Source organism: Orycteropus afer, unplaced genomic scaffold (genome assembly GCF_000298275.1).
Source record: "Orycteropus afer afer isolate SDZICR_OR568_19922 unplaced genomic scaffold, OryAfe1.0 scaffold00332, whole genome shotgun sequence".
NCBI lineage: Eukaryota > Metazoa > Chordata > Mammalia > Tubulidentata > Orycteropodidae > Orycteropus > Orycteropus afer.
In genome coordinates this window covers 1,275,796-1,288,268 of record NW_006921919.1, presented here as the reverse complement: position 1 = coordinate 1,288,268, position 12,473 = coordinate 1,275,796, and the positions used below count along the sequence as shown (strand labels likewise).

Below are 12,473 nucleotides of genomic sequence, written 5' to 3'. Positions count from 1 at the left end.
GAAGTAGGATTGCCCAACCTTCCTTCTGAGGAGTGTCTGGTGGGTTTGAACCTCCAGCCTTCTGGTTAGCAGTCAAGTGCTTTACCCCTATGCTACCAGAGCTCCTATACAAAGAAATAACATAGAATCTGCAAAACACTACATAATGTAGATGAAGTTTGAGGACATTATGCTGAGTGATATAAATCAATCACAGTCCATTATTGTAAATTAAAGTCAAGGAAAGGCTTACACATGGAAGGAAATTTTCTTTGTTACTTCTGTAGTGATACTGCCTCGGAAACCCAAGGAGGGATCGCTATGAGTCAGGGCTGACTTGATGGCACATAACAACAACAACAACAAGGGATAAAGACAGGAGGGAACACTGTTAGATAGGCAGAGACAAGTATTGATTTGGGTGAAGAGAAGGGCAATGTACCAAATATGAGTGATTAACATGGTGGCATTGAGGAAAAGGAAGACATAGAGAGGTACATGGGAGGTACAGACGACAAAGATGAACCCTTTTGCACATACAGTACTGCATTGTCAGTGAAGGGAAACATGGATATATGGGTGGATAGATGGGTGGACAGGCTGAACGATTAGGTATGTCTAGACAGGGGGGAGTGTGCCCAAGACCATGTATAGGGTTGGTATATTTTGTAAGAATACCCAGGTATATAGTTCAGCTGACAAGGGAGAAGGTTTAGTCACTTCTTGGCCACAGCCAGCTACCCAGAAGGAGCGAGTAGTTGGACCTGTGGGTTAGGGATCATAGTCACATGAGACATCAAGCTCAATTAACATAACATTACACAAAGACATTGTTCCACATCCTACTTTGGTGAGTAATGCCTAAGATTTAAAAAGCTTGCAAATGACTATCTAGATGCAACAATGGTTCTCTCCTCATCCAGAGCAGAGAAGAAAGTAGAAAACCAAGGACATACAGAAACAATTAGTCCAAGCAGCTGGTTTATCATGTGATTCTCAGCCTATACCACTATGAGATCAGAGGAACTGGATGGTGCCTGGCTACTGCTGTCAACCACTTGGAGGGGTATCTATGTAGGAGACCCTGGACAGAGTGGGATAACAAAAATTAAAAATCATTGGGGGTGGGGAAAGGACCAGGTTTGCTGGTTTAACAGAGCCTGATAGTCCCACTGAGGCTATGGTCCCTTCAGGTCTGGAAGTGAACCCACTCCTATGGCTTCCAGCCAAACAAAAGACAGGCATATGAGCTGAACATTTACATTAGGTAGATACACTCTTTGGAGAGATCAATCATGGGAGAATAGAAGGGCTGTGTATGCACAGGGAGACAGCTCAGAGGGCAGGAGTGCATGGGAGGGAAGGACACAGGGAAGAAGTAACTATGGGGAGGAAGTGGGAGTGGAGCTGTTGCATCTTGGGAAATTGCAATGAATGTCATGAGAAAAAGTGTATTTGAGCTGCTGTATGGAAAGTGAATTTGCTCTGTAAACTTTCACCCAAATCACAATAAAAATAAAAAATAAATAAACTACAAAATATTTTTTCCTCCCTTACTGATTGCTGATTGCCATTGCAAACATCAGTGTTTTTTTTTTTTTCTCCCACCCTCTCTTGCTAATTGCCATTGCTAACATCAGCAGAGTTAGACTTCTAAAGATGACTGAATTAATGTTTGTTGCATTGAGATAGGAATTTTAGCAAATTGTGATAATGTTCACTCAATATTAAATGCTGTCTACTATTTCTGTTTATTTTTTGGAAAGAAAAATGGCTGGCTCTCTAACAGAAGTTTGTGAATTTTGTCAAGATATTACAATATCAGCATCGAGAGACACTGTATTTTTTTCCTTAAGAAAATACCAGTGCACTGCAAAGGTGCACCTGAAGCTGTATATCTATTGTGGGGAGCTGATTGGAGTAAAAAGACAAATATGGGTTTCTGGTGCTACCCAAAAACTATTTGGTTGGGAGCTCTCGTAGCATAGTGGCTAAGGCACTTGACTGCTCACCAGATGGCTGGCGGTTCAAACCCATCAGCCACTCCTTGGAAGGAAGGTTGCGCAATGCTACTTCCGTAGTGACATTGCCTCAGAAACCCAAGGAGGGGTCGCTATGAGTCAGGGCTGACTCGATGGCACATAACAACAACAACAACATCTCCTCCAGATAAGCTATACATTTATAAATTTTAACTCTTTTCTTATATACATTTGTTTTGGTCTTCTACATTTGTTTTAGCCACTCTAAGAGAAAATTTCTAACAGAAAATGCCATTAGTGGGTGGTTTTAACAAACAGAAATTTATTCTCTTACAGTTTTGGAGGCTAGAGGTCTGAGTTCAAAGTGCCAAGCTCTAGAGGCTGGGTGAAGACATCTCAACCTTGACCTTCAGCTCTGCTTCTTGCTCCTGGCCCAATGGAGCTGGCGGCATCTCTTCACTCAGAGAGCTGCTCAATGCTAAGGCTAACAAGCCCAAAGTCAACAAGTAAAATGGCACAATCCCAAATTTATCAAGCAACACAGCAGACCACTAATTCAAGTCTAAAAACAGTCCCAAGATGGGTAAACAACATGGCAGGTGCTGAACGAAGAATCAGCTACCTGCAGGGTCAACCTTCCCAAAAAGTTCCAGACCATTTCCAAAGCTTCTCCTTATATACTGGAAACATACCACATCCCTAAGGCAGCCACTCAGCTGCTGCAGTAGATTCCACAATGGACTTGATTACTAGTCATGGGGAATACTATATCCAGCTGCCTAGCCACTCAAAACCAGGCCCAACCAAGTTGACATCCAACTTAACTACCACAACATTTTAGTAAGGTACCATGAAGATCACCTATTCAAGTATCTCAGCTTTGGTAGTTGTTTATATTGTAGAAAACCATTCCACTCAACTGGCCATCAGTACTCTCTAGAATTCTGATTAGCCAAAAAAGCACAGAGTTATAGGATCAACCATGGGAGATGTCACACTTTGTCTACTGACTTACAAAAACAAGATCTCTATGCCATTTTACATTACATTTATGCTGAAGGTAATTATGTGAAGAAATAGTACATTTTCAGGGTTTAAGAACTATTATACTGGGAAAGGCATATATGCAAGGGGGAACCTCAGAACTCAGAAGATTATACTTGATGTATCATTTATAGAGGAATGACAACTGGTTATGAGTGAGGACTTCAAATCTGTGGTAAAATATTTTGTCTGTCAAGGGAGTGGCTATTAATTTAGTATTTCTCCAAATCATATCCAAACTTGTTAGCGTAAACCAAAAAAACTTCATTGCCATAGAGTCAATTCCAACTCATAGTGACCCCCTTTAGGTTTCTAAGGTGGTTAATCTTTACAGAAGTAGAGTACCCCATCTTCCTTCCACAGAGCACCTGGTGGGGTTGAACCACAGACTTTCCAAGTAACAGTCAAATGCCTTAGGCACCACGGTAGTGTATTTCTATTTATTTTGCACACTGAACTAAGTCTATAATTAATAGGATTTGCTTAGAAAAGTAATTTGACTATTTTGGGTTTATTAATAATGTAGTCTATGAACACTGTAAAATCAGTTTTGGGATTTACAAATAAGAAAAAAATGGAGTAATAAATTAAGATATATTACATTTCAATTCCTTCTTAATTTCTGCTGCCTTACTACATGCTTTCCATGAGCTGTTGTTACTAGCTGCATTGAATCACCTGACTCATGGTACCCCAATACACTGGAGAAAGAAACTCTGCCCAGTCTTGTGCCATCCCCATTGTCAGTTCTGGATCAGAACATTGTAACACATACGGTTTTCACTGGCTGATTTTCAGTAGATTTCCAGACCTTTCTTCCTAGCTCATCTTAGTCTGGAAGCTGCACTGAAACCTGTTCAACAGCATAGCATCATGAAAGCCTACACTGACAGATGGGTGGTGGCTTTGCATGAGATGCATTGGTCAGAAATTGAACTTGGGTCTCTTGCATGGAAGGTGAGAATTCTACTGCTGAACCACCACTGTCCCTCTTCCATGAGATAGGAACTGTGATATTATGATAGGCAGAATATAGTTCTTGTTCCCAAATTACTCCCTGCCTAGAAAGAGAAAATATAAGTAAATAGGCAATTGCCTTTCTGGATTCCCTTCATGCATTTCTGTGACCATTAGTATAATACACAGGAAACAAAGATAAAATACCTTCTCCCACTTAAAACACAATCTATTGGCTTATTAATCACTATCTGTTATCTCTTCCCCACTGATTATAGGCATATTTTCCATCACACTGTATTTATTAGAACTTTCATTGGAAATTTCTCTGTCCCAAATCATAAACTCTTCAGTATCAGACAGTGTACCTTGCTTCAGGAAAACAAATTTACCATCCCTATAACATATATGTTTACAATGTCTTTTAAATGGCTTTCTTCACATTTCCTAGGTTGAGTCTTCAGTAGTTCATGCTGAAGGTACGTTATGGTCTCGTAACTGATCTTTTCTCTCAGCCATTTCACTCCAATTTATCATGACATCTAAATCTTATTTTAGTATGTATCTAAAATCTATATTCCCCAGGAATATTCCTCTGGCCACTGCTAATGACACTTATTGCTCTGAATTGTGGGTTCTGCATCTGTACTGTTCATTTAGCAGTGGGACATAGAATATGTCTTTTTGCTGGATAATTGTTTTATGTTCATTGACTCAGTGGCAGTGGGTTTGTTTTTTGGATTAGTGCAGCACAAAGCTCCTTCAAGCTGGAGCCATCTTGGGAGCTCTGAGCATAACATCATGTGACTTAGTCTTATGAGTGACTTGTAAAGGGTCTCTTAAACTGGATCCCTCAGAGTATCAAGCATAATGAGTGATAAGTTCACAATATAAACCCAAAGCCATATATTGAAAGACTGTAATACTAAGCTACTCTTTATGATACCATAGAAAATCATGCTTAAAAAATGCCAATATGAATAAAACTTTAAGAAATTCTCAACATAAAAACTTGGTCATTACCTTATTAAATGCAACAGTCAATGTGAGTTACTTACTAATGCAAATTTTTTGTTGAGAATCATCTGTTCCACCAACGATGACTCATTATGGAAGAGGTGGGGCTGCATATGGCTCCACATATGAGGAAACCACCAGAACTCATCCACAGACCCCAAAAGACAGTCATCCCCTTCATCTTCCTCTTCAGTTCCTTCAGGGAAAATAAAAAAAAAGGTTATGCGATGACTTATACTGATTATCTATCTATCTATCTAATCTTATCTATGTATTTAGAAGATATGATACATAACATCCTGTCAATCTATCTATACTTATGTATATATTTAGAAGATATCAGATACACGATCATATATACATACCATGTTTTGAACATGAAATGTAGCAAAGGAACATCTGTTAGTTGGGGAACCACTAGAGAAAGTGACAAAACTCTTCTAAAAATCTGCTAAATATGAGACATGTATATAAAATTAATGCAAAAATGAAATACATAATCATTTCCCAAGCCCTTAGAACTCTTTTAGCATTTGTCTATGTTATCAAGTAGAACAGAAAGTTATGCTTTTCTGGATCATTCAACAAAAATATAGCTTGGAGAGAATAGTAAATCTAATTGTGGGAATATGAAAAGGGAAACGTGTCAGAGGTCCACAGTAGATCATTTTGACAGAGGTTGTCTACATAATCACAATACAATATTTTCCTTCTTTAGTTAGGTTACTTTTTAGGTCTGAGAAGAAGCTACTTAGTATTTGGAGGAAAGTAAGGCACGAAGAGAGTTTCTGGGTGGTACAAATGGTTAACACAGTCACCTGCTAACTGAAAGATTGGAGATACAAGTCCATCCAGAAATGCCTCAAAAGAAAGGCCTGGTAATCTACTTCCAAAAAATCAGCAATTGAAAACCTACAGAGCACAGTTCTACTAAGACACACATTAAATTTCCATGACTCACAATTGACTTGACAGAAACTGGCCAGTTAAGGCATGGCATAGGAGACAAAAGAGAATGTGGAAACCATTACTGTGAAAGAAGAGAAAAGCCAGTGGGACTAAGAAAGAGCGAGGAAGCAGTGGCAGGAAAGCAAGAGAAAGGAGAGAAAAACCATGGGGACCAGGACAGAGTGAGGAACCAGTAGCAGGGATCCAGGTAAGGGGAGAGACCAAGGCCCCACCCCTCAAGTGGCGGGAAAGCAGAGGGAAGGAGAGAAAAGCCAGGGGGACCAGGAAGCAGTGGCAGGGATCCAGGCAAGGGGAGGGTGGAGAGGTTTCGAACAGCTAAGGGAGACAAATCTGTCTGTCGGTTTTACCTACTCTGGTGGTGTGCTGCTGTGAGGCTTGAGGTTGTGCCACCAGTGTCTCTAAAGCCAGCAGGGTTGCATATGGTGCACAGGTTTCAGCACGGCTTTCAGACTGAGACAGACTAGGAAGAAAGAAGAAGGAAGAAGCCATCCACTTCTCAAAGAACTGGCCAGGGAAAACCTTATGAATAGCAGAGAAACACTATCTGATACATTACTGTGCAACTTCATGAATAGCCCAGAAACACTGTTTTATACAGTGCAGGAAGATGAGCCACTTAGGTCAGAAAGCTCTCAAAATACGATTGGGAAAGAGCTGCATCATCAGATATGGATATGATATGGATAAAGTAAAGCTTTCAAGACCTCCATTAGCTGACATGGCATGACTCAAATTGAGGAGAACAGCTGCAGACATCCATTAATAATTGGAACATGGAATGTATGAAGTATGAATCTAGGAAAATTGGAAGTTGTCAAAAATGAAATGGAACACATAAAGATTGATATTCTAGGCATTAGTGAGCTGAAATGGACTGGTTTTGGCCATTTTGAATCAGACAACCATATGATGTACTATGCTGGGAATGACAAATTGACAAGGAATGGCATGGCATTCATCATCACAAAGGATGTTTCCAGATCTGTCCTGAAGTACAATGCTATCAGTGATCGGAAAATATTCATAGGCCTACAAGGAGGACCAGTTAATACAACTATTATTCAAATTTATGCACCAACCACCAAAGCCAAAGATGAGGTAATTGAAGATTTTTGTCAGCTTCTGCGGTCTGAAATTGACCAAATGTGTAATCAAGATGTGTAAATTATCACTGGTGACTGGACTGCAAAAGTTGGAAACAAAGAAGAATCACTGGTAGTTGGAAAATTTGGCCTTGGTGACAGAAACAATACTGGATATTGTACGATTGAATTTTGCAAGACCAATGACTTATTCATTGCAAATACCCTTTTTCAACAACACAAATGACACCTATACATGTGGACTTCACCAGATGAACACACAGGAATCATATTGACTACATGTATAGCAAGAGGAGATGAAAAAGCTCAATCTCTTCAGCCAAAACAAGGCCAGGAGCTGATTTTGGAACAGATCATCAACTTCTCATAGACACAAGTTCAACTTGAAGTTAAAGACAATTAGAAGTTCATGAGACACAAAATACCTTGAATATATCTCTCCTGAATTTAGAGACCATCTAAAGAACAGATTTGATGAATTGAACATCAATGACAGAAAACCAGAAGAATTGTGGGATGACATCAAGAGCATCATCCATGAACAAAGCAAGAGGTCACTAAAAAGATGAGAAAGAAAGGACAAAAATGGATGCCAGAAGAGACTCTGAAACTTGCCTTTGAGTGAAGAGTAGCGAAAGCAAATGGAAAAAATGACAAGATAAAAGAGCTGAACAGATTTCAAAGAGCAGCTCGAGCAGACAAAGCCAATTATTATAATGCAATGTGAAAAGACTTGGAGCTCAAAAATCAAAAGGGAAGAACACACTCAGCAGTTCTCAAGCTGAAAGAACTGAATAAAAAAAATTAAGCCTCAAGTTGCAATACTGAAAGGTTCTATGGGCAAAATATTGAATGATGCAGGAAACATCAAAAGAAAATGGAAGGAATACACAGAGACACTGTACCAAAAAGAACTGTTCGATCTTCATCCATTTCAGGAGGTGGCGTATGATCATAGCCAATGGTACTGAAGGAAGATATCAGAGCTTCACGGAAGGAATTGGCGAAGAACAAAGCTCCAGGAATTGACAGAATACCCATTGATATGTTTCAACAAATAGATGCCTCACTGGAGGCACTCACTTTGTTATGCCAAGAGATTTGGAAGACAGCTACCTGGTGAACTGACTGGAAGAGATCCATATTTGTACCCATTCCAAAGAAAGGTGATTCCACAGAATGTGGAAATTATCAAACAATATCATTAATATTGCATACAAGTAAAATCTTACTGAAGATAATTTAAAAACGGTTGCAGCAGTATATTGAAAGAGAACTTCCAGAGGTGTAAGCTGGATTCAGAAGAGGATGTGGAACAAGGGATATCATTGCTGATGTCAGATGGATCTTGGCTCAAAGCAAAGGACACCTGAAAGATGTTTGTTTGTGTTTTATTGATTATGCAAAGCCATTTTATTGTGTGGATCATAACAAATTGTGGATAACATTGAGAAGAACGGGAATTCCACAATACTTAATTGTACTCATGAGGAACCTGTACATTGACAAGGAGGCTGTTGTTCAAATAGAACAAGGAGACTCTGCATGGTTTAAGATCAAGAAGGGACTGTGTCAGGGTTGTATCCCTTCACCATACTTACTTGATCTATATGTTGAGCAAATAATCCGAGAAGCTAGACTATATGAAGAAGAATGTGGCATCAAGATTTGAGGAAGAATCATTAACAACCTGTGATATGCTGATAACACAACTTTGCTTGCCGAAAGTGAGGATGACTTGAAGCACTTGTAATAAAGATTGAAGATTACAGTCTGCAGTATGGATTGCATCTCAATACAAAGAAAACAAAAATCCTCACAACTGGACCTATAAGCAGCATCACAATAATTGGAGAAAAGATTGAAGTTGTCAAAGAGTTCACATTGCTTGGTTCTACAATTGATGCCAATGGAAGCAGCAGTCAGGACATCAGATGACTTACAGCACTGGGCAAGTTGGCTGCAAAAGACTTCTTTCAAGTTCTGAGGAGTAAAGATGTCTCCTTGAGGACTAAGGTGCACCTGACACAAACGTGGTATTTTCAGTTGCCTCTTATGCATGTGAGAGCTGGACATTGAATAAGGAAGACCAAAGAAGAATTGATACTTTTGAGTTTAGTGCTGGTGAAGAATGCTGAGGGTACCATGGACTGCTAAAAAAGGAACAGTTCTGTCCTGGAAGAAGTGCAGCCAAAATACTCCTTGGAAGTGAGACTGGCCAGACTTCGTCTCACCTATATTGGTCATGTTATCAGAAGGGGCCAATCCTTGCAGAAGGATGTCATGCTTGTTAAGGTGGAGAGTCAACAAAAGGGGGAAGGCACTCAACCAGATGGACTGACACAGTGGTTGTGACAATGGGCTCAAGAATAGAAAGGATCATGGAGCTAGCATGGGACTGGATGGTGTTTCGTTCCGCTTTTCATAGGGTCACTATGAGTTAGACATGACTTGATGACATCTAACAATGACAAAAATATTACTGTGAAAATTAGAGAAACTGAAAGAAAGGAAAGAGAAAGGATAAAAATGATAGAGAGAATAAGCTGAGAAGTGACAAAGTCACAGAAAAACAACAAAACTGCTCCTTAGTGATGCTCATGCTCTTCATGTTTGTCCTTTCTCTCAACTTTTTGGAAGCAGACTCTTGCTCCATCCACCACTTCTATTTCCTTTTTTCATATATGGGCTTGTTTTATTCTTCCATTCTCCCCTACCTGCAGTTAACTTGAATGTGGGAAATTCTGTCCACTTAACTCATATGAGGGGATGGGTTTCTTTATAATTTCCTCAAACACAGGGTCTTCACTAAAGCATGAAATGAGAGTAATACAAGTCCTTATTCCTTTTTTGGCATATCAGCAGATGATATTAATCATCAAATTATGCATCCACACTTAAATTTTATCCATAACAATGAATTCAATAGTTTCCTACAGCAATGGATTCTGCACATGACTCCTCTCTGTGTGGAGAAAAATCTCTCTTATTTCAAGGGCAGCTCTGATGCAACTGGTTTAAATAGGAGTCTAAAGACGGTGGCGGGTGGTTCCAGCAAGATGAAGGAATAGGCAGACAAGCTACACAGACCCTTGGCAACAAAGCAATGAGAGACTAATTGAAACTGATACAGAAGATGATTCTGGAACCCTGGGCTTTGAAGGCAGGAATAAAGAAGTGGATTAAATACTAACTAATAGAAGAACCTGAATGAAAACAGTGAGTAAGGAGACAAATGGAGCTGTCAACTGCCAGCTGTCCTGAGAGCACAGCCATTTTGAATATATCCTGGTAGCAACCTAAGAATCAGCTCTTCTCACTAAAGACTGCATGAGCAAAGACTGCATTGCTGCCTGACAACCAGAAAGGAAAACAGCGAAGGAGATAAACAGGCCTGAGGACTGCAGCAATTGTCCTGAGAGTGTAGCCATTTTGAATATTCAAAAGCAGCGATGCCACCATTTTGAATATATCCAAGTAATGTTCTTACCTGGTCTGAGACATAGGCATGGGCTCTGTTTGCCAAGGACAGCACATACAGTCATACTAGAGGCTGATGACTGGAAAGGTGCGATCTTCTGCTTGTTACTCATAATCCACACACTCTTGGTGAACTGAGGTGTGGCCATCCCCTGCCTCCACCCACCTCCTTGACCAGCAGGAACTCCATTCCAGTCTATGCCCTGACAGAGCCTGTGTGCTGTGCCACCCCTACAGTTTTCTTTTTGATTGTTTGTTTTTAAATTATTGTTTTATTCTTCCTCCTTTCTTCTTCTTCTCTCTTTTTACCCCCTCTTTCCTGCCAATGGTTCTTTTTTTTTTTTCCTTTTTTTCCCCCTCTTCCATTCTTTTCCCTTTCTTTGGTTCTTCTCATCCCTTGTTTTTCTTTTTTGCAGTTTTCCCACTTTTTCTTTACTATTCTTTCATTCTTGCTCTTTTCTCGTATTCCTCCTTTCCCAGATACTGTACTTTTTTCCCTCTTTCTCTCATTATCTTTCTTTAATCCTCTCAATATATTTTGAATATTTTTCTTCTTATTTCTTTTCTTTCTGTCTTTTTTATTTTTTGCAATTATTCCTTTTTGTTTATGTAGGGTTTTTTTGTTCTCTTGCTTTTATTTTTATTTTTGTCTGAATGGAAGACAGCAACTGTTCCAACACAACTTAACCATACCTGCAACTCCTGCAGCCACACCCACTGAGTGAGGGCCACCACTTGCTTTTGCACCAACTCACCAATGACAGATGGCAGCCAGTATCAGCTCAACGCACCCTCTACTGCTCCTTATGAACAGCTACCAGAGATCTGTGCACACATTCTCACTCTCTTTCACACACTAAACATAAACATAACACCACCACAGTGTCTTGGAGACAACAGCCCATCATAGTCCACATAAAGAAGCATGATAAAGTAGTAGAAACAAGGGACAAGGACAAAAAGCCAGAAAACATATTTGAGGAAGAAGCAGTATTGGAACTCCCTGATAAGGAATTCAAAAGAATTATACTTGGTTACCTTCAATGGATTGAGAGATAGATCAAGGAACACTGACAAGATCAAGGAAAACACTGACAAAATTAAGGAAACACAGACAAACTCTAAAACAATTTAGGAAAACAATATAACAACAAATTGAAAGAATAAACAAAAAATTTAGAAACAATACAAAAACAACAAATAGAAATTCAGATTAATACTAACATTTCAGAAATAGGTAACATACAAAAGGAGCAAAGGAATATAATCAAATCAATGGAAGACAGAATTAATGAGATTGAAGACAAATACCTCAATACTATTTTCTTAAAGGATCAATCAGACAAAAGATCAAAACAAAATATAGAAAGCCTAAGACACATGTGGGATACCATCAAGAGGAGCAACTTATGTGTAATTGGAATTCTAGAATAGGAAGAGATAAAGAAAACCACAGAAAAATTGCTGAAGGTTTGCTGGAGGTGAAGTTCTGTAATACGATTAAAGATGAGAATATATCCATTCAAGGAGTTCAATACATCCAAAACAGGATAGATCCCAAAAGAAAATCTTCAAGATATATTCTACTTAAGCTCACCAAAATGAGAGACAAAGAATCCTAAAAGCAGCATGGGAAAAATGAAAAGTTACCTATAAAGGTCAACAAATAAGACTAAGCTCTGATTTCTCAGTAGAAATGCACATGAGAAGGCAATGGATGATAAACATAAAACCTTGAAAGAAAAAAATCTCCAACCAAGAATTACATATCCAGCAAAACTGTACTTCAAATATGAGGGTGAAATTAGGACATTTCCAGATAAGCAGAAATTAAGGAGATTTGTTCAAACCAGACCAACCTTACAAAAGATCTTAAAGGGAGTCCTTCTGATGGAAGATCAACAGCAGCAAACGACAGCTGATGATTAACACACATGATGAT

At 39.2% G+C, this 12,473-nt stretch overlaps 1 protein-coding gene across 1 annotated transcript in view; it reads right to left on the bottom strand.

The window, feature by feature from the left end:
• Nucleotides 1-12,473, bottom strand: part of LOC103206850 (N-deacetylase and N-sulfotransferase 3) — a 376,548-nt gene that overhangs the window by 245,584 nt on the left and 118,491 nt on the right. Inside the window, exon 3 of the mRNA XM_007952367.2 lies at nt 5,021-5,175. Coding sequence (XP_007950558.1) covers nt 5,021-5,175 — 155 coding nt within the window. The remainder of the gene's footprint in view (nt 1-5,020; nt 5,176-12,473) is intronic.